Source organism: Ictidomys tridecemlineatus, chromosome 2, assembly GCF_052094955.1.
Source record: "Ictidomys tridecemlineatus isolate mIctTri1 chromosome 2, mIctTri1.hap1, whole genome shotgun sequence".
NCBI lineage: Eukaryota > Metazoa > Chordata > Mammalia > Rodentia > Sciuridae > Ictidomys > Ictidomys tridecemlineatus.
Genome location: NC_135478.1, coordinates 152,326,878 through 152,350,626, shown reverse-complemented (window position 1 = coordinate 152,350,626; position 23,749 = coordinate 152,326,878). Strand labels below are relative to the sequence as shown.

Sequence of the window (23,749 nt, the reverse complement as noted above, 5' to 3'; positions counted from 1 at the left end):
TGTAATTTTTGAGCAAGGCAAAGATCCAGTCTACAAACCACTAACTGGAGGGTTAGTTTACACTTTGCTTAATAAACAGATGAAGAGAAAGAGGCCAGGAACCTTGAAATACTTGGACTTTTTGCAGCTCAGCTTGGAAAACTATACAATTAAATTAGAAGATAAATGGGCGAGGGAGTTCAGAAATTAACACATCATGAGGTAAGATAATTTTGTTTGCTCTCTTTGGGGAAGCTGACAATGTCAGACAACAGACTCATCTACCTGCAGCATTATACAAACACCACAGAAGAGGCAAACTTGTGACATTTTGTTTTTAAAATATTCAAGAAAATCAACACGTATTAAATGTCTATATTTCAAATTTCAGCACATGGAGAAATATGAGTCAAAAGAGAGGCTCAAAATCACACTAGGGTAAACACTTTAATTCATTGTTTCCTGGCTGTACATTTGTCTCAACCTTTGTTCCAATGGGAGGAAACCACTGCCACCATTTTGGTGCCAGTATAAAATATTCACTAGAAAGGCTTTTAAGTTTCTGGGTGCTAATTGAAAGAACCTTGTAGTCATGAACCCCTGTCAGCTAATGAGCACTGGCTGGGGACATACCCAGTGCATGGCGCTGCCTGATACTGCTTTGCTTTGGAGGAATTTCCACCAATCACCCTTTCTTTCATTTCTCTTCCCTAAATTTCAGGGTCTGCCTCAGCAAACATCCTGCACACTGGCTTTGATGGCCTTTCCAGTTAGTCTTGGGCAATGAGCAGAGTCAAGGAGAAGATTCCAGGAGAAAAACACTGACTTTCCAGTATATTGTGCACCTCTACCCAAGAAGTCAAGGAGGTCCTTGGCACAGCCTTCTTTCCTTGCTTCTCCAATTTAAAATATTCTTGGTCCATTGGACAGTGTTACAATCTAAGAAAACTGTAATGCTCAAAGGAAGAAAAAGGAAATCATCCCCAGATGATTTGCTGAGAGCCAGAAAAGATGGTTCAGGGCAGGCTGAGGTGTTCAGATCCGAGAGCGATGGTGACTAACTGCAGTTCCATCCACCCCAACCCTCCCTGAAAATCCTACTCACTTTCCTCTGCTTCGGTCACAGTTCCTCTATGCTGGAGCCAGTTCTCCTTAAGACTGAATTGGTGGAAAAGGGCTTTATTCTGTGAGAAGGGAGAAAGAGAACAATGAATGAATGTATTCCTGCCCTTTGGAAAACCACAGCTGTTTACAACATGTTCCAAAAGAGCTAGCCAATTTTTTTTTTTTTAAATATGAAATCCACCCATCCAATCTTGAAGAAATAAACTGGGAGTTGCCTCAATTAACACATGTGGAGGTGGCGATTCTGAGAGATACGATGGGCTGTGGCCAAGGCCAGTAGCAGGCAAAAAGCCCCTGTAATTACTCCTAGTATCAGCTAGAGAATACTCCCACATTTTCCACCTCTGACTTCTACAAACTACAACAAACATCCAAAGACTCTTCTCCCCAGAAAGACCTGGCTTCCCCATCTCAACTCTAACCCAAAGTTACAGTTTCCACAATCTGAGTTTTGGCTTTTTATATATTTCACAAAAGCAGCCTGGAGATGGTTTCCCACTTCTCTTGTAGCACACTGACTTCTTAAAGGAAATAGGTACATTATAGTCTCCTTCTATAAAACTTGCGCCTGAGGTCTTATTCTGTGTCCCCCTCATCAAGTTTAATAGGAACATATATAGTGTCGATACCAGCTCCCTTTCTGTCCTGGTGAGAGTGTAAACCTTTTCCTTATAAGATTTCCTGACTCCTGGAGTCAAGATTCTCTTAGTTGAATGTTTTGGGCATGAATGTTTTAAAATTCAAATTTTTATCCGTCTGGGGACAGCAGGGAAGCTCTGAGACTTCAAATGTACCACAAAACATTGAAAATGTCATAAAGCCAAGGGGACATGGCTAAAATCAAATCTGTACCAGCACAGGGAAACCACAGCAAAGCAGAGAAGGGCAGGGAGCTGTGGCCCTGGGCCTCCCTGCCTTCCCAGCTATGTGTGAAGCAGTGTTCATTTTAATTATGAAGAAATGCAAGTGGTGCCAGGCATGGTGGTGCCTACCAATACTCCAGCAACTCAGAAGGCTGAGGCAGGAGGATTGCAAGTTCAAGACCAGACTTGGCAACTTAGCAAGATCGTGTCTCAAAAAAACCCCCAAAAAACAAAAAAACAAAACAACAACAACAACAACAATAAAAAAAAAAAAAAAAAACAAACCAGGACTGGGGATATAGTTCAGTGGTAAAGCACCCCTGGGTTCAATCCCAGTGCCATCATAACCAACTAAAAAAAGAAAGAGAAATGCCAAGTGAGGCCAGGTAAGGTCTCCAAACCAGATCTCCCCACTGCCAATTCTAAAGGGTCTACCTACCTTCCTTTGTGGTGAATATTCATCTACAGTGCTGAAAAGAAAAAAGATAACAAGTCAATCTTTGTCCCAAACCCAGAATAATGCAGTTATTGTCACAGAAGACTGATTTTTCAGGTACTGGGCAAAGGATTTTCCTCTTTAAAAAAGATAAAACATAGTATTTATTAATTTACTATCTACAACAAACTTGACATTGGGTATTGAATTTCAAGCAAACCAGGAAGAAAAGAAACTACATATTCCACAGACATACTATGTTATGTACACACAGAATGTAAAGCCAAGAATTAAGAGAGTAACTGGATTTATTTACTCCACTGAAACTAAACCCTCAGCTGGGTGTGATGGGGCATGCCTGCAATCCCAGAGACTCAGAGGCTGAGATAGGAAGATTGAAAACTCAAGACCAGCCTCAGTCATTTGGTGAGTTCCTAAGTATCTTAGAACCTGTCTCCATGTAGTGCAGTGGTTGAGTTTCTCTGGGTTTAATTCCCAGTAACATGAAGAAGACGAAAAAAGATTAAAATTCACTGAGGTACTTTTTGTATTTAAATGTATTAAACATAAATTAAAGTTTCCCAAGTGCACAAGACTGCCTTATGGCATAGAGCAACTCTCCCATGAGAGATTATTTTCACCCCCCTTTTTTGTTTCATTTATTAGTTTATATATTCATAGGAGTCTTAAGCTATGGGTATCTAATATAATGTAGACTGTGATAAGAGAAGAACATCATGGTTCACAACATTCATTTCCAACCCATTGTTCTAAGTTGCACCCGATTTTTAAATTTCTAACTATTAATTTTGATGATCAAGGACCAAAGTTTACACGTGGTTTGCTTATAAGATTAATTTATATCTACATTTCATTTGAAAGGAGACTTCCTTTATTAAAAATAAAGCCAGCCTTTACCTTTCAAATCAATAATCAAAAAGGCCTAAATTAACATTTTCTATGAGAAGTACACTTATGATGGCTCATTGGCAATGTATGTGTTCATGTTTACCATAGATATAGGTAGTGCCCTGTCAATCAGAGAACAGCTCTTTCCTTCCAGTGAATTCTGCAGCTATATCCAAAAACTGAATAATGACTTGATGTATTCATTTACCAAATTTGATAAGAAGAGTCGGGGTAAAATCTCAGGAAAGTCAGGTGTTGCCAGTCCTAAACATTAAGGAGAGACATCTACATTTGCACACACCAAGAATCATTGAGTAAATGGGTTCTTTAATCTTTTTAATTTATAAAGAAACCTCATAGAACCTATAAAACTGAGCTTTTAAAATATTCCATGACTCACTACTGGAACTTATTTATGCAACTTTTTTTCCTATTCTATAGAGATAGCTATGAGTCCACAAATGACAAAGTAAAAATACAGACTTTTAAAATAAAATAATAATTTATTAAATAACTCTGTTTGGGCAGGTTGTTGGGGCCCAGTTTATTTTTGTTGTTGCTATTATTTGTTTGTTTTTCTCTTGGTACTGGGAATTGAACTCAGAAGTGCTCTACCATAGAACTACATCCCCAGCCCTTTTTATTTTTTATTTCAGAGAGACTCCCTAAGTTGCCCAGGTTGGCCTTAAACTTCCATTCTTCTTTTCTCAGCCTTCCGAGTCAATGGGATTATAGGTCTACACCTCCATGCCCAGCTCCCAGTTTGTTTTAACCATGTTAAATAGAGTTGTTTTTTGTTTTTTTTTTACGCAGTCAATAAGTTTAATTTAGTTTTATTTTACTTTGTGGTATATAAATAAAATACCCATCTTATTAAAGCTAAGAAATCAAGATGAATCCCAGTGTCAAATATTCAAACAGACTTTATGTAAAAAACATTCCAAATTCTATTACATTTGCTGTGTTCATTAACTGCCAGGAGAAAAATTACTTACTGACGACGATGCATTCCAAGTATTTTTTGAAATTCTTTCAATTCTTTTTCAAGTATTGGATATTCGTAGACATCATCCAGAACATTCCTGTAAATGGTCTGGAGGGAAAAGACAAATGGCAGCTGAAATGCTTTTTTTGTAAGGATCAAGATTCAGACAGGGCTGAGTGGCACAGCTCAGAATGTGTGTTTGGCAAGTGCGAGGTCCTGAGTTCTATGCCCAATAAAGCCAAAAAAGAAAGAAAATGACTCAATCCATGAGTACCTGGCCCAAAGTGGAATCCAGGACAATGCAGGGGTTGAATTCTAACTGCTCAACAGCTGATTTTAGGGACTATGTGTAGGGAATGCTAGAAACAGAGATCCCTGGTTTGTTACTAGAGATTTCCATGCCTAGTCTACATTTAAAAAAATAAGGTGCATATACATAATCATTTGGGAGGAAAAAATATCAGTGAAACTAATAAGCTGTTTTGAAAATAACATGAATGTAGATAAGCAGATCAGTTTTTCACTGGATGTCTAAATGATATCCAAATGTTAAATTCAAACTCATTCCCTTCATGAAATGCAGAATCAGTTTAGGTGCTTGCCTATTCTAACATAGAATTCTTCCTAGGTAGAACTGTATTCTGTCTCCTCTCTATGTAAATCTGTATACCTAATATGGTTTTGGTGTCTAAAGGAATCCATCTGTCTATTAATCAGCTCCAGAGAATTGTTCATGCTGAAAAGATACTGTAGCCTAAATTGGATAAATCAGTTTATCCAATTCAAAATGTACACCTAGATTAGTATCTATTTCAAAAATTATTACTTCTTAAAATTCTTAAAATATGCCATGTTCTGAAAAAGTTATATACTTTATTGTCAATATAATTTTAAGATGATAAATAATGTCTTATTCAAATATTATATACAGATATAAGACTTGTTAGTTCAAACTTATAATAAATCTCAACTTACTAAATAGTATCAAATTTTGAAGTATATATTATTTGACTTTTTAATTTCATTTGTAAGGTTCTCATGACTTACATATTATCTTATATATATTACATATATTATCTTAAATTAGTGAATATAAAATTTTTCTTCACTATTTTTTCATAATAAAATATTTAAAAATCAAGTTTATACTTATAGCAGGCCTCAGAAATCAAAATGAATTTATATTTTCTCTGAATCACAACTTGACTATCAAAAAAAGTTGGATGACTATTACCCACAAATGAGACTTTTTAAAAAAAAATTTATTTTTTAGTTTTAGTTGGACACAATACCTTTATTTTATTTATTTATTTTTACGTGGTGCTGAGGATCGAACCCAGGACCTTGCATGTGTAGGTGAGCGCTCTACCGCTGAGCTACAACCCCAGTCCCACATATGAGACTTGAAATGTGTAAATAAAATCTATCATTTGGCATCAAAGAATAACTGGAAGTGTTGGATTACCTTTAAAAACATTTTTGAATGTTCATCTTCATGAAGCCAGTCTTTGTACAGAGCAATCCACTGGGAAACAAGATGTAAGACTTTACGTTTCCGACAAGGAACATCTGAGTTTTCCTCTTTGCCTTGATACTTCTTAGCAGAATAGGTGCAATGGTTAAGAAAGAATATTATGTTGTTAAAAAAAAAATATAAAGAGATTCCCATATTCTTTTTTTTTTGTTTTTTTTTTTGAAGCGAGGGATTGAACTCAGGGGCACTCGACCTCTGAGCCACATCCCCAGCCCTATTTTATATTTTATTTAGAGACAGGGTCTCACTGGGTTGTTTAGTGCCTTGCTTTTGCTGAGGCTGGCCTTGCACTTGCAATCCTCCTGCCTCAGCCTCTCAAGCCACTGGTATTACAGTTGTGTGAGATTTGATTATTCTTGTCTTCGCAAAATAGGTTAAAGCACATTTCCCTAAGAATTTACAAGTACATAAAAATGCAGGTGTGTGAGAGATTTGATTATTGTCTTTGCAAAATAGGTTAAAACACACTTCCCTAAGAATCTACAAGTACATAAAAATGCAGGAAGAAAAAGTAAAAGTAAAAGGAGGGCACTGAGAAGAACAAAAGCCAACCCAGAAAATGATGTAGCCTGGGTGAGAGGCCTGAAGGAGAGGACTGGACTATCATACTGGCAGCTGCTGATACAGTCCCACAGGCAGCGGTGAGATTAGTGTTCATTCAAAGATGTGGCCATTGATTTCAAGCGTGGCTTCTAGAGGAGACTTGGCCTCACTACATAAGCAAATACTATTTTAATAAAAGTTAAATCAGAATTAAGACAGATATTCTTCAATACTCTTAACCAATTACTCCTAAAGTAGTTTCATATGAACACATATTTCTGAAGCACAATTTGTGGTATAATTCAAATGTCCAATCCTAGGTAAAAGGACTGCTAATTTTCATTTTCATTAAAAGAAAATTTTAAAAATAATATAGGAAAGAACCTAAATGCTGCGTCATTTGAGAACATTTAGCGAGGTTATTATAATATCCATTCAATGGACTATTCTGCCGCCATAAAAATAATGGTCTAGTAGTTTACATACGACATGGAGAACTTACAATGTGTTGTTTACCAGAAAAGAAAATAAGAAAAGGATATGTTAGGATGATCCATTTCTGTTAACAATGCTAATATAAATAATTTCATTATTCGGAAGGATATATACAAAATAGTTCACAGTGGCTTCTCAATGTAATGAAATTTCAGAGTACATGAATTATTTTACTTATTACCATTTCCTAATTTGTATATAATGACCATGTATTAACTTTGCTGTTAAAATTATATACAAACAACATCGGCCAGGCATGGTGATGTGGGCCTGTAATCTAACAGACTTGGGAGGCTGAAGCACCCGAATTGCAAGACTGAGATCAGCCTCAGCAATTTAGTGGGACAATGTCTCAAAATAAAAATAAAAAGAGGCAGGAACATAGCTCAGTGCTTTATCACTTTATTTAGCACTCTTGGGTTCAAAATCTCCATTACTGGAAGGAAGGAAAGAAAGAAAAAAAGAAAAAGAGGAAGGAAGGAAGGGGAAGGGGAGAGGGGAAAGAAAGGGGAAAGAAAACAAATCAAAAGTAAATTGCTTAAATGATTAGGAATGAGACAGCAGCTTGGAATTTTCTAAACTGATCAACTCTTTTTGCCTCCAAAAGCATCACTTCTGAACATTGCATACACACCAAAAAGTTAATTGGGATTAGGAAACACTGAAACCAAACACAAGTAAGCTTGGGGTTGTCAACAGGATTTTACATATGTTTAATTTTTTCTGTAGTTGTAGATGGACCAGATGTCTTGGTTTTATGTGGCGCTAAGGATCCAACCCAGTGCCTCACACAGACTCTTATGTGGCGCTAAGGATCCAACCCAGTGCCTCACACATGCTCGGCAAGCACTCTGCCACTGAGCTACAGCCCCAGCCCGGGATAATGTATTTTTTAATGCTGATAAATAATTCCAAAATAGAGGGCTGAGGATGGAGCTCACTGGTAGAGTGTCCTCTAGCATGCACAAGGCCCTCAGTTTGTTCCCAAACATAAAAAAAAAAAATTAAAAATGCAAAATTTCTAATCAGACTTTGCAAATATTTTTTAAACATAATGCAGTCCAGGTCTCCCCATTCTTCAAGAATCCTATGGTCACCTTTAATTTCCACCAGTGAAATAGAATCAGTCAAGCACACAAAAATCTATTCAAGTGTTTGTTTCTTTTAGTTCGTCTCTTGAAAACCAAAGTGTGAAAATTTATCCTACATCATTTCTATTTATACAAATATACTTTTCTTCTTTTCCTGTGAAAGTAACATCTTAACTCATATAAAGAAAAAAATAACCTGGAAAATTAAAAGATACCAACAACTTATTTTTTTCTTTAGGTCAGCACATATAACTGAAGACATGAGCTTTTAATTCAAATTGCATATATGCATATATTCTACAATTACAGACTAGCAGAATAAAGCAGTTCAAACATTCTTCTCTATTTGTAGTTATTAACATTTATTTGTTTCACTTTGTTCTTTTCTTCCTGAAAGATATATATTTTTAAAATATCTACTGATTAAATTTGCATTTATATTATTTGCCTTTCCTATATTAAGGTACATAGACTCTTTTACCTTTTGTCCATGCTAAATTATACTGATTTATACATTCATTTGGGGTGGGGGTTAGCACAAAGGCACTGAGAGAGAGTTACGACTTCTGTGTAATGCATGAATATTAACTGGTCCAGAGGTATAGCTTAATGTACTTTATGATGATAAAAGCTGAAAGCTACTAATCCTATTACAATAAAAATACTCACCTAAAATATTCAAACCCAGCACAAATGGCTCTAATCTATAAATAATGTTTAAGAATCACAGGGGAAAAACATACCCCTCCCAAAATTTGGACTGTTCTTTAGAAGTTGGTAGTAGTAGGATATGAAAGAGATTCACTAAGATGCGCAAAGACATCTCACATTAATAAGATGCTATATTTTTTTTTGGTTTGTTTTTTGGTTGTGAGATTTCAAAGAAGGTTATGTGTACAAATACAGAAATAATAATTTAGAAAGACTCCTGGCTTAAAATGTTTTAGATTTTATGAGTTTTGATAATCTATAAAAAGGTTACTAAGAATTTGAACTAAATTTTCTCAAAGACTCAAAACATTTTTATAGCCAAGGAAACTTTAAGACATTGCTTAGTAATATCCTCCATAAACAAAATTATTAAATGATAATAAAAATATTAGGACCATAGTTAAAGGTAATAGTTTGAAAGCATCTAATTCACTATAAATGTATAATTTATATTACTTGATAGCAATTGTTTTAGAAACATGTATTAAAATGTAAATGAGATTAATTCACAAATTTTTTCTAAATATGTCTCATGGAGAAATTTAAAACTTCATAATTATTGTTAAATTTACTAGTAATGCTCCACTTGGAAAATATGGAATAAGTCTGTACATATTGAAACTTTCCAAATTAAAAACTAATTATGTTTTAGGATCAGAAATTTTGAATTACGAAGCAATTCTAGAAAGTGTCAAAATTCCTATACTTTTGCTTAGTCAGAGGACACAGTAAAGCACTAAAAAGTAATAACCATTTCTAACTTGTATATATTTTTAAGAAGACATTACTTTTATTATTATGTACTTTGTAGAGTTTTAAAGTATTCTTTAAGGCAAGAAAATGTTGTAAAGTTTGGAGACACGTAATAAATAATAAATAGGAAAAAATATTAAGTGACCATTATCATTGGGTCTTAATAAAACTTTGGCATGTACAAAAAGTACACTATTTTCCTGATTTTTTGTTTTTAAGCAGGCTGGAGTAGAATCCCCACTCTGATTTAATAAAAACGTAAAGGTTTTTATTAAATGCTTAAAGTCTTTAATTAATTTAATTCTAAGAATAAAAAGTATTAATTAAATCTAATTAATTTATTAAAAACTTAAATGCTTTGGAAGCAGCTTCATTTATCATTTTGAAGCAAGAAGCTCTGGAGACTGGAGAAGTTATGTGGCTTTGCCCTATGGCCTTCAGCTTCCCTGTGGCATCCCTTCTAGTTAGTGGGTAAAATTATAAGGCTATTAGCCTTCTAATCATTCTATTGTTCTAAGACAGCACACAGTGACAAAAGCTCTGAGACGGTGACAGTTGATTCCAGGGGTAAGTTCCGACTTCCTTATAGGTGAATGATCTGTGTCCCCAGGGATACTTGCCTAGGAACACAACATCACACAAGTGCATTCGTTTTCCAAACAAGTGGTCTGACTCTGATGGACCAATTTCCCTCTAAGGCCACTTCCTGTGTGATACTACCAGTCCACTCAATCTCCTGATTCCAAGGCCCATTTTAGCTCCAGATTTCTAAGCAATGCTGAGAAGCAGATTTAAAGCAAACATAATATAAGCAGTGTAATTTACTGAGATGGTAGAAAATAGCAGCTCTGCATTTTCATCTGTCCTTGTCAATTCTGTCTCATTCCATCTTTTACCTTGGACGTCATGACATTAATATTTAACATGTCCGCACTCTACCGTGAGGGTGAGTAAATTAAAAAAGGCAGTTAATTCCTAATGTGAGACATCTGTCTGAGAGGAAACACATGCAGCATCCTGAAGTTAATGAAGGATATTGCCTTAACAGCGCCTGGCACAGGTCATCAGTTGTCATGAAGACGGTGTACGTGAGAAGGAAGTCATCGAGGAGAGTCTCTGCAAAAAAAAACAAAAACAAAAACAAAAACAAAACAAATACAAGATAAGCAAAGAGGCAACCAGAAGGGCAGCTGTGCATCCAGCCTCTTACAGTGTATGAGGCGGAATCTGATAAATGATGGCGCGATGGGCAGGCCACAAAACACATTATGTATTAAAGTTAGGATTTGAGAAATTCTTTACATAGAATGCCTCAAGCAGTGGGATATGTTTTCTTGCAAGGCTCTCTAAACATACAACTCTCACCTTCCCCCTCCCCAAAACATCAGTTATATTTGTGGGTAAAGATGTTTGGAAAAACCAATGCATAAATAATGTGTTAAAAATAAATTTTGTAAGACTTCCAAAGTATATACTCCAGTCCTACAGGGAACAAAGCCTTCATGTTGTAATAAATTAAGGCTTTCCAAAGCCATTTATTTACATAGAGGGCATGAACAATGGATAATAAAACCCAGAAGACACATATGAGGTTCAAGGCCACTCACTTTCATCTCTCAAATGTATCTATCTCAAGAAGTTGGGGGAAAGATGTGATTTTATTACTGTCATGAAGAGAGACTGAACTGAGTTCACCTAAAATTGGAGAGCAGGCACAGCATAGCATAGCACGCGGCTTCCTAATTCCTTTTTCTATTAAGAAAAAGAGGATCCATTTTTTAATCTCTTCTTTGCCTTGCCTATTCTTGAGATGTAATATGAAGCTGCTAAACAGGCAGACTCCATCCTCCAACATGATTTCCCAAATGATGAAAAAGATTATATGTAGAATGCAAAGTAGTGATTTTGACACAATGGCCCTGTCTAGGCTCTTTAACTTAGAATTCATTTTTTTTATGTGATTTAACTTTCATTTTTACATTTTGGCCATCAAATTTTTAATTGCATAAAATAGTAATAAGTTATACTGGTAATAAGATTTTATACTATGATGGACTGAATGTTTATGTCCCCTTATTCATAAATCAAAACCTCAGTCTATAATGTGGTAGTAGTAAGAGGAGGACCCTTTGGAAGGTAATTAGGATTAGATAAGGTTCTAAGGGTGAATCCCTCATGAATGGAATTAGTGTCCCTGTAGAGTCCTGACTTCCTGCCAGCACCTTGATCTTAAGCATTCCCAGCCTCCAAAGTCCATAAGAAATAAGCTACCAGTCCATGGTGTTTTGTTACAGCAGCCTGAGCTGAGTCATACACTCCATAATCTTCATACGTGCCAAGATCTACACTTTGTAAATGTGTATGTATAAATAATCACCTAGTACAGAGATATACAAATATAAGTTGAACATTGAATGAAAGAAAAATTTTGGAATTCTTAGGAACAACTAGTTGCATTTACTCTAAAAGTTAATCAAGGCCATATTTACAAATACAAAATTCACATATAAGAAGTTGTGGCTGGGCACAGTGGTGAATGCCTATAATCCCAGTTACTCAGGAGGTTGAGGCAAGACTGCAACTTTGAGTACAGCTTCACCAATTTAGTGAGACCCCATCTCAAAATAGAATTTTAAAAGAACTGGGGATGTAGCTTGATGGTAGAGTGCTTGCCCAAGATGTATGAGGCCCTGGGTTCAATCTCCAGTATCTTAAGAAAAAAAAAAAAAAAAAAAGAAGAAATTGTGGATGATGCCTGAATCAGCTATATCAGCTGCATGGGTTAATTTATTTCTATGGTTTGTTTGCTTACAGATCATTAAAGTAACTCTAATCCACATTAGTAGTTAAATGGTTGCAAAGGGTAATGCCAAAAATCAAACTTTTTTTTAATTGCAAGATGATATTAATTAAAATGAACCAGAAGTACTAATGAAGAGTATGAGATCTTCACCAAAGATATTTATGATAAGTAACTGTATTTCTTATCAAAATAATAAATTTGACAAATGGCCACTAAAATAAACCTAAACTTGCAATGTTGCATCTTACTGCAACATGCTAGCAATCACTGGCCTAAAGCAAGTCTCCAGGCAGGTGTGCCTGGGCTTTGCAGTGGGAGGAGGGGACTAAATTAACCCTATACAAGAAATCTGTGGTGGTGATCAGACAATGAACAGCCCCCATTTATAGAGGAGCTAGCAGGCCTCTGCTAGGGTCTCTGTGCACAAAACTTTAAAATATATGCACAGAAAGTCAGGAGAAGCTATATTCTAGATCTGCCCCAAACTAGTTAACCTAGTAGCACAAATTAATGACTGGTAATCATAATGAAAAAATGGGGATAGTTATTTTTATTTTATTAACTATTAACTTTATTATAGTTTTTTAAATAGTTGAAATTGAAATCAACCATTTACCTAGTGTCTGAAACCCTAGGATATTTTTGAAATACAACTTTAAAGCTATCATTTTGGGATGTTATTTAATAGTAATGCTCCCATAAATGGCAAAATTTTGCTGAGCTAAATGTGGTTGATTAAAATTCTCAACTCCTCTGGTCTGATTAGAAATGAAACCGAGTCTTTTTGCATGCAATGTTAGATATAGGCAGCAAGCACAACAGAATAGCCTAGAATCTATGTTGGGGGCTTGAGTGTGCTCTTATAGGTAGGAACTACCCATACACAGAAACTCCTGAGTGATGATGATGAGAATTTATGTTTGGCATTTAGAATGCTTCATGTGCCACATAGGTTCAGATTCTGGAATGTTTTTACACTTAGCTATATTTAATGAGGTTGGGACTATTCTCTAATCAAGATTTACTCCATTAGTAGCTAACAACCTTAATAATGAACTCAACGGCTATGAGAGTCTTGTTGGACAGTGGCAAACCCATCTGGCATTCTATTCAATTAATCAGTTTACATATCACAATATTTTGTTAAGGGCTTTGACCCTGAAGTGCTTATTTTCCCCCAAACTACTACCATATTTAATATCCAACAGCATTTACCTAATTATCTCTCTGCCATAGAAATATTAATTAAAATAAAAACAATGAGGCTACATAAACACATCTCCAGTTAACATTCTAATGAACAGAATGATTAAAAATCTTAATGAATAGAAGATTCCCTATATTTCTAACTCAAATCTTTTTCTTTCTAACTTCCATATTGTTCTGAAAAATTTCTATATATATAAAAAGAGGTTTGGTTTATTCTTTTTTTCAGCTTTGGCATTTTTTCCTTGCTGAAGTAATTGAGTGATATGAACAAAAAAACTATAATCAAAATGATGCACTTCAAATAAAAGAGCGTTTTTATAATAGCCATGTTTCAAAAAAGGCTGTCCCAATGGTATTTAGAGATATTTTTAGAACCACAATGGCTACATGAATGATCCCCTGAAGAATATTAGCCCACAATAGCCATTTAGAAAGACTAGCAAATCCACTGGCATCCATATTAAAACACTATAATTATCTATTATATTACATAGTACTTAATTAATAGTAATTTAAGACTAGGCAGAAAAGCACTTTTGTGCACATAAAAGCATCTTTCATTTAAACAAATTCATAGCTGCCATATACAATAACATCCTGAATAAAGAGATGTATTCATTTTGATTTCTAACTCTCTGAATGCCTAGGTATTAATATACAAAAAAACCCTTTTTCTTTGGAATTCTTGGCTCATCACTAATTTTTTATTTTGAGATAAGACCTTACAATATTGCCAGGTTGCCCTTGAACTCAGAACTCATGATCTTCCTGCCTCAACCTCCCAAGTGGCTGGGATTCCAGGTGTGCACACCATGCCCGCTCTTTTTCACTACACTTTTGGGATCATCCTCCCCACTCCCACCAAAAATGAAAGGTTTTCTGGGGTGCTGATGATTGCACCTAGGGCCTCATGCATGGTAACCCTGTACTCTACCACTGAGCTACACCTCTAGCCTCCTAAAAAGAATATTTCTCTAGTGGCTCTTTTAATTCTTACAGTATTAAAGTAACATCCAGATAATTGTCAAAATCAGAAGGTAACTATTAGTTTTAAGATCTATGGAACTTGAAATAAAATACATAAGTTTGCAATCAAAATAGGAATGGCTCTAAAATTTCTACAATTGTCATACTGACATAAAACAGACCTTCTTCCTATCACTTACTATTATTTTACATTTTAAGGCCTAAGAAAGCTATTGCCTATTTTTATTTGATTCTACTTGAACATATTTTCTTTTATATATCAATTAAAATATTTCCCATCCTTATTTCAAGTGTAGCAAGCACTAAAAATTCCCATTTTATTTCTGCAAAACACAAGCGTCTCTAGAGCTTTCCTGAGTTGTGTCAAGGTAGAATAGGTAAGAGGTTTGGTACAGACCCTTTTGATAGGGTTCTGTTATGCAAATGTAATCAAATTACAGAAACTGTTCTACATATTACCCAAAGGGTTAAGCTTAATGCTCTTTCTTTCTTTCTTTTTTTTTTTTTTTTTTTTTTTTTTGGTAAAAAACAGCACAAAACAAAATCCTTGAAGTAGAAGAAATCATTAGGAGTGTAGGGTTACTTAGGAATAATTGTAGAAATCTACCTCCGTTATTTTTTCAGCACTCATAAGCAAAAATGCACTGTAATAATGAAACCACTCATCTGTTAAAGTGAATTACCAAGAAAGCAAATGAAGAGTTCTGACAGGCAACTGCCTGTGGTAGCTATTTAATCTAAGTATGGTAATGTGAACATTCAACATTTCTGTGCTAACTCAAATTCCCCTAAGTACTATTAGCAGTTTTGTTTCACCTGCACTTCTGCTGCAGATACGATGGAATGTAAGCCACACTAAAATATGTCCTACATAAACCTTGATTTCAAGGAGCCAAGAATAGCTTTGAACTTTCAAAAGGGCCCATTTCTGGCCCTGGAATGTTATAACTTACCATTATTTTTTGAGTACTGCCAAAATGTACTATGTAATTTGATTAAGCACAAATAAAAAAAATTTTAATGTTCAGGCTTTGAGACATAAAGTGCTATGCTATTAAAGCTATGATTCTTTCCTGGTGTATCTTACATTTCTGAAAGTGATATTAATAATCTTAAATATAGCTGTTTATCATGGCTTTTAAATTCCTTCATTCCCTGCCTATTCTTTACAATTTCACCAGTTTTTCATACCCATTCTAAACCTAACAAAGTTTGACATCTATTTTTGTTTTTAGGTATTTGTTGCACAAGAAATGCTTATTTATTTACTGTGGTTTGCATATAAAATCTTAAAAGTTACCCCTTTAACCTAGTATAGACAGGGCTTGGGTGTGCTCTTCAAATAATCAAGTCTATTTTTATTTTAACTGAAAAATTTCGTTGTGGAATCTTTTGTGTTTTTCTCTGGGAAAGAAAGGTTGGAATACAACAGGTATTATGTTCTAAACTATGTTTAAATCCACACACTATCTCTGAAAACTGTTTCTAAGAGGCACAAGACGCAGTGCCTTCCTATCTTCTCCAGGCTGTAGTATGTGGAGAAGAGACTGTGTTTGCAGATTGCCCTCACTTAAGAGAGGCCCTAAGAGCAACTTCTGTCCCAGCCCCAATTAGCTATTGTCAGCATAGAAGCACAATTAAAATCCATTTGTGGCTCACATGCAAGTCTTCTAAGATTGCTGGAAAGCCCAGAAAATGATATAAAAATGCAAAGGGGATTAGAGAGCTGAAATTCTACTGGGGTAGCCTGTGACATAATACACCTAACCTCTCTGGGCCTCAGTGAAGTCACCAGTGCAGTGGATGGCATCTTTGCATCTAGCCGAGCTGTAGTGAGGATTTAGGACAGTGTAACTAAAGCAACTAGCTGAGAACTTGGCCCACAGTAGGCCCTCCATCAATACTACCTGGCCTTTATTTTCATAAAATAAAATTATTTAGACTCTGTCCCAATTCTCCAATCAAGCAACAAAAGCTAAGTATAAAGAACTATGAACTTCCAAGAATTAGAGGAGAAAGTAGTAAAGTGTGAGCAAAGAAACAGATACAGGTATGTCTGTGACTAATTCATAAAACTGTGCCCTGAAGACCTTGTTTAGCTTTTAAACATGTTTTTTTTTTTTTTCTTTTTTGGTATTTGGTATTTGGCAATACCAGGCGGGCCCCTCATATTCACAACCATGGTTTAGAGCTGATTTACCTGTCTATGTAGGAGACCTGTCCAGTTTATCACCATTATGCCCTGGCTGGCTTCATTCACTTGCTTTTAACTGTGTGGACATAAAAGGTTTTAAGTCCTGGTTCTATAGAATAGTTGTGAAATGGTAATAGAGGAGACTTCATAGTACAACAGAAAAGTAGGGTAGGGTCAATTCCTGGAGGGCTGTTGAGAGTTGGACTAAGGAACTTGGGGCTCCTTCCATAGAAAAGGACCTCAATGGAAGTTTTCGAGATGGGGAGCAATGAGAAAGAAATAGATGGATCAAGACTACCGTATCAGCAAAATCAGATAGGAAGAATAAAGAGAGGGAGTTGAATTCACCTTTACAAACTTGTTGAGCCTGGCTTCCCTAGTTACTTTAGTGAAGCCATTGGGGAAAATATCAAAGATCTAAGGTTACCAAAAAAGGTTACAGTTATGGAACCACTATATAAATAGGAAGACTGAGGCCGCCATGGATTTTCAGATACGTGCACTGGAAAGATAAGCAGTTGTCTAAGGGTTGAGCTGGGTAGGTATTCACATTTGGGCAATGGTAAGAAAAAGGTGAATTAAGGAAGAAGAAAGAGAAGAAAAGGGGTAAGTAGAGAATCAGGAGACACAAATGTAATAGAAGCCGAGATAACCAGAGAACTGGAATGCAGACACTGCTGAGAGGAGTTTTCTCAGATGGAGCACTCAAAGGCCACTGGAGGTGTTGTGCAGATGGGATGCCCTTGGAGAGGTGCCCCTTAGTAAATGTTGGGGACATGCTCTAGTGAGATGTGAAAGAACTAAGAATAACCTACAGCTCTTAACACACTTAGCACATTTTCCCCCAAAGACTCTTGTTATAGTTGTACAGGGCTCACTGATGAGGAACAGCATTCACTCTCAAAAAAAATGAGCCAGGAGAAAGGAATTCTTCATGATCAATGCAAGTTACGTTTTATTTAACAGTATAGATCAGAGCATGGGAACTTCAATACCAATCCACCAGCATCTACCAATAAAAACGAATATCTTTGTTCTAGGATCCACTCAGTCTAACATAATTGACTCTCTGAGCTGCTGGCTGTTCACATGATTAGCATCACATAATGCATGCTAAGGCACAAACTGTGTTCCTAAGTGCTTGTCGACTAAACAAGAGAAAGCTTCAGAAAACAGAAAAATTAATTTAAACATATCTTAAATTAGAAGCCTGGTTATTTCAAGAAATTAATAGTCACTTTAATACTTAAATTATCTCAGGTCCAGGTGTGATGTTTTTACCTCCTAGGCACCAAGAAGAATCTGCATTACCAGCTTCTTTCCAAAACGTGAAATACATTGCAAATCTGAATGTTAATGTTTTGCTGGTCACTGTGAGTCACTAGCACAGAATTTTAGACAAAAACATTTTTCTGTTTTGTATCTGGTTAGAACAGAAGTTCTAGATCTATTGGAGAGACGTTATTTCCCTCAAAGTTTCGAAGTGGATGGCCAACTGCCTCTTTTACAGCTAAGAATTTGCATTCAAGAAAATTTAATGTATTGTCCGTATTTAAAAATATTCCAAGAACAAATATATAACCAATGAGGGGCAGCAGCTCTGCCCTGTGTTCTGAGTTCCAGAGCAGTCATTAGGATTCTTTGGTTGCTTTCTTTCACAGACAGGTGAAAGGGAGATGGTGGTTTATGTTTGGTCAGCTACTATTTACTCAACTCCTACTAGTTCAGAGCTGAGTGCTGTGCTCTCTGCTGTGGACGATGTGAAGCTGTTTGCAGGCTTTTAGAATCTGGTTGGTGATAATCAAAGGACCACATTAGGCAGCCTACAAGCCCCAGGCTGATGAATATCCCACTGGTGTGAATGCTCATGCTTCCATACCCTGCCCACCACTACCAGCACACCCTTCAGTCCCAGAGACCCCAAATTTGCTTCAAACCACACCTATTCCTTACTGTGCACTAGAAAGGCAGCAGTGGCTTTACTGGGCATGAGGAAAAGCAATGGGGGAACAGGATGACAACCACTGCATTTGAAAATAACCCTAACTGTGCTCTCTTACTGAGCACATACTGTATGCTGGTACCAAGATCTTTACCTACATGATCTGAATTCTGCACACCTTACCTAGGAGGCAGGTCTTATGTTCTCTTGAGATGATGACAGGAGGCTGAGATAAGCAAGGGGAATACTAACCTGAGGCTCCTCAGCAAGGCAGTGTTGGAAGGGGCCTAGGTCCCAAGGTTTGCTTAGTCCCATCTCTGCCTCTATTGCTCACTGTACTTGGCTCTCCTGAGGGTGTGGGTGCAAACAATCCATGCTAGTGGGAGTGGGGGAGAAATGTAGGAGCATCATGGAATCCCCAAGTATGGAAGGTGGGGACAGCATAGTCACAGGAGCTTGGTCTTCTTATTAGCTATGGATAGTCAAAGATGCCTCTGTGTGAGGTTGGTTTCCCTAAGTGCCAGTATGCTGGAGTTCCTTTGTAGGGACAAAGGTATTTTGTTATTTTCCACTGGCCATAGCCAGTAGATATAACTGAATAATCAATTTACTCTTCTAAAGGTAGACCTGACCATCACGCAAAAGGGTAAGACCACAAATTCATTAAACATTTTAATGGCCAATTACACATGACGCATATTTATACTTTTAAAAACTCAAAATGGTAAGGCAAAAACTTTTTTTTTAAATGAAAGACAAATCAAAAAATCTTCTAGATAAACTTCTTCATAGCTTACATTATAGATACTGAAAATTATTCATCACAATTACATTTTGCTCACTCTTTCCTAGATTAAAAGGAAAAAAACTTCCCTGTCAAAGCCTCAGTGGTCTCTCAGCTCAGGTGTGGTCCATGCCTATCAGCTCAACACCTGGGCAAACAGACCATTAAATGTATCAGCTGCCACTGATCAAGATTTTTTTTTTAGCTAAAATATTTTTAGCACCCTTAGGTTAAAGGCATTCACGCAAACTCCTTTGTTCTAAAAGTTACTAATAGGTCCTTTTGTTTAATTTTATTTTTTGGTGCTGGGGATAGAACTCAGAGCCTCCTGCATGCTAGGCACATGCTCCACCAGGGAGCTACAACCCCCGCCCCATTTTTTTTTTTAAATACATGTAATTCCCAAAACTACAAACCTCCTTAGGCTTTTCTCTTACTATTGAAATCTCATGATTAATCATGATACATTACAGATATGTAATGAGCACATGAATTCCTGAAATATCACCAAGAATAATCTAAACACAACATAATAAAAAGAAAAAAAAGTGATTTTCTACTTTCTTATTTTTTGGTACCTGGGATTGAACTCAGGGGCACTCGACCACCGAGCCACATCCCCAGCCCTGTTTTGAATTTTATTTAGAGACAGGGTGTCACTGAGTTGCTTAGTGCCTCACTTTTGCTGAGGTTGGCTTTGAACTTGCAATTTTCCTGCCTCAGCCTCCCAAGCTGCTGGGATTACAGATATGTGCCACCGTGTCTGGATTATTTTCTATTTTCAACACATCAATTGTCCTACATTTTAGTTCTGACACTAACTACCTGGAGTTAGTACAGACTCTACAGGTTAGGTCCTTAGTTCTATGAGACTGCACTTCTCTTCAAACACCAGGCATGAGCACCAGGTTGTCACCTGTACTTCTGATCAACTAGCTATAAATTGGGAGCTTTCATAAAACCTTCCTCTGGTCTGATCATTTACTATAGCGGCTCACAAAACTCAGGTGCACATTCCCTGGTTCATTATAAAAGGCAGCAGCACAAAGGAGACAGATTAAAAAAGTCAGATGAAGACCTGCATAAGGTGAGCTCTGAAAGGGCCCCTTGTATAGAAGCTTCTGTCACTGTGGAATTGGGGTGTACTACCCTCCTGGCACATAGATGTGTTCACTAACCTAGAAGCTCTACCCCAACTCTTCGGTTCAGTATTCTTATAGAGGTTTCATTATGTAGGAAAGATGGATTAAATCATGGTCCATTGGTAACTGAGTTAGTCTCCTAACTTGTTCCCCTCCCTGGAGGTGGTGGGGTGTGTTAACCAGTCCATTCTTCCAGTGATAGCCTTGGGCTTTGTGGTGACCAGTCCCCATCCTGAAGCTATCGGGAAGGGGGGGGCGATCACCAGTTATTAGTATACAAAAAGATATTCTTATCTGTACATCCAAGAATCTTACAAGCTCTTGTGTTAGAAACCAGGGACTGAGATTAAACATTAAAATAAAAGTTGCTCCTATCATTTCTATCTCTCAGGAAATCACACGGTTTTTAGAGCTGTGTGCTAGGGGGCAGAGACCAATATGTATTTCTTACCATATTACAATAGTATTATACAGAATTATACACTATAAGCTACTCCTAGAATACATTTTATTTGTGTCGTTGTTTAAAAAAGAAATTCCAAGGCAAAATATACTAAGCGTTCCTTGGGATATGTTTAATTTCTTTTATGAAAAATATTTCTAGCTGGGCATGATAGCACATTCCTAGAATTCCCAAGACTCAGGAGGCTGAGACAGGAGGATTGCAAGTTCAACGCCAGCCTCAGAGACTTTAACAAGTAGCTCAGTGGTAAAGTGCCCCTGGGTTTAATTTGCACCCCCCCAACAAATATATATATATATGTATATATGTTATAGATACATATATGTTTTATATATGTTTATATATGTATGTTTTATATGTTTATATATAAAAAATTCTAAGGATTTTGCAGTGAAAGATATAGAATTCTCAAACATGAATTCAATGGCCCAAATCAGAAGGGAGGAGGTACTTTAGAGTTAAATAAATCTAGTATTCTAATATATACAAGATTATTCTAAATTTTTCTTCTTTAGTACTGGGAACTGAACCCAGAGGAAGTCTACCAATGAGCTACATCCCCAGCTCTTTTTTATTTTGAGATGAGTCTCACTAAATTGTTTGCGCTGGTCTTTAACTTGCAATCCTCCTGCCTCAGCCTTCTGAGTTGCTTGGATTACTGGAATGTCACCTTGCCCAAAATATTGAGTTGGTCAAGTGAATATAAGAGTTTATCCAAACCACTCTGTAGGCTTTTTAAATGCTTTAAATCACAATGCTTATGTTTCTTTGAAGAAACAAATATATAATTATGGTTTACGGTCTACAGTGTCAAAAAAAAAAAAAACCACTAAGGACAACTTCCATTATAAAATTACTTGCTATTTTCCATTTCTCTAAGAATCTGGGCATTTTGATTCCTATATATTTGAAGTAAAAAGCAGTGCATTTTCCAACTTCACTTGCAGCTAGATGTGATCACAAAACTAAGTTTTGGCTCATAGGATAAAAGCAGAAGCCAGTTCGATGGAAAGGTATGTTCATACTTTTCACATCGGGTTGCCTGGACCAGCATGCTATTAGCCATCTGAGCCTGTCAGATGAAGGCCTGACTCTAGGGACATTAGAGACAAAAGCTGAAAGGAATCTTAGTACTGGCTAATATCAGGGTGGTCTGATCAGCTTTGGACTGCATTTTTCCATGACTATTTTTAAATGAGAGAAAAATACATTTACATCATGTTTAAACCACCCTTAATTTTTCTACAATCTGCATCATGCCTAATCACAAATAATACATTTACACTGGACATTTTCAAAGGTTCAAGCATGTGATCAGTAATAAATCTGCTTTTCAAGTTTCTCCATTATCAAAAGTAGGAAAATAACATGTAAGCAGCAATAGGTATTGTGGTTTTTTCCTGATCTCAATACTATGGATTTCTAGAATCTGCTAAAAACACATGTGCCTCAAATGTTTTTGTTTTGAAAGAACAACCTCCCTCTTCAGGAGACTGTCAAATGATGTAGAATGTCTTAATTCTGAGATAGGTATGCTATGCCAATCAATTCTGGCACATGCTATGCCAATCAATTCTGCCACAATTCGAGCTGATCCAAATTGTCTACAAGTGTCATTAGTGGTTATTAAAAATGGCTTGCAATGTCTCCAAATTCAGATCAAACTGAGTCAAGACCTCAGAAGTCACATTTTGTATGTCCCACTCTTGAAAGAAAATCTAAAATTAGGATGGGTGCTGATCTGAACCCAAGACCCTGTCCATGTTAAATTCATGCTCTGTGATGGAGCTACCCCTCTAGTTTTTTATTTTCCATAACAAAACACATAATGTGATACTAGATTTGAGAAATCTATAAATCTGCAACACAAAATCAAAATAAATGATACCAAGCAAGACCAGATGAAAACGTGGGGCAGGGGAAACCAAAGTTGCCCTAAATACTGTGTGAATCCTTCTTCATAATGGACACATTTAAAGCAGACTGGAAGGGATATAAGATAAAGCATGCATATACCCATATGCCTAAAACTATGATTACTTTTAGACTGAGAATTTAAATACAAGTATCCAGCCAGGTATGCAATGGGCAATTTCAACTTATAATATTTGCACTAAGTGGAGCTCATTTGAATGATTTAAAAGAGGATTCACAAATATACTTAAGTGCTGAATAGAGATAAGACTACCAAGTCTGGAGCAGAAAAGGGAATTGCTCTGAAAATTATTTTCTGTCAACATTTAGATTATGGTAAGATTGGGATTTCTGGAGTTTAGTTTTCCATGCTATCTGTTCACCCATATGCAACAATTATGACTAATTTTGTTTATTTCTGAGATGCAGGGGAAGCACTGTCAGCCCAGTAGCAGCCTTAAGCTCAGGAAAAAGTTGCAAACATAATAAAAAGAATAGTTTCAATTGTACATTGAGAAAGCCTCAAGGGCAAAAAATAAGAATAATGGGAAATGGGAGAGGACAGTTATGGTGAGAGAGACTGCAAAGAGAAACGAGGAAAAACTCAATTCTAGGTAAAGGCAAAAATTCTCCCCCACAAAGAATATTCCTTTTATGTACGAGCTTGTCTGTATCATTGCAACCTTTAAATGAAGCAAAATTTGATTGAAGCATGCTGTGAGAGGTTAACATGCAGTGATTATAATTCAACAAAATGCTATCAGCTAACATTCCTTCTGCACACTTGCAAGATGATCTGAAGTGTACACAGTTACGCAAACATTGTTTTAAATATCCATTTTCTGATAGGATGCTAACTTTTAATTGAGGAAGATGTCACGGCATTT

At 36.3% G+C, this 23,749-nt stretch overlaps 1 protein-coding gene across 2 annotated transcripts in view; it reads right to left on the bottom strand.

Moving 5' to 3' along the window:
- Rapgef5 (Rap guanine nucleotide exchange factor 5) overlaps positions 1 to 23,749 on the bottom strand; it is a 226,736-nt gene that overhangs the window by 36,834 nt on the left and 166,153 nt on the right. For both annotated transcript variants that reach the window (XM_078039979.1, XM_078039980.1), the window contains exons 12-16: positions 10,462 to 10,540; positions 5,763 to 5,907; positions 4,308 to 4,405; positions 2,407 to 2,437; positions 1,085 to 1,163 (exon numbers count right to left, since the gene is read on the bottom strand). In XM_078039979.1, the coding sequence (XP_077896105.1) occupies positions 1,085 to 1,163; positions 2,407 to 2,437; positions 4,308 to 4,405; positions 5,763 to 5,907; positions 10,462 to 10,540 (432 nt within the window). The remainder of the gene's footprint in view (positions 1 to 1,084; positions 1,164 to 2,406; positions 2,438 to 4,307; positions 4,406 to 5,762; positions 5,908 to 10,461; positions 10,541 to 23,749) is intronic.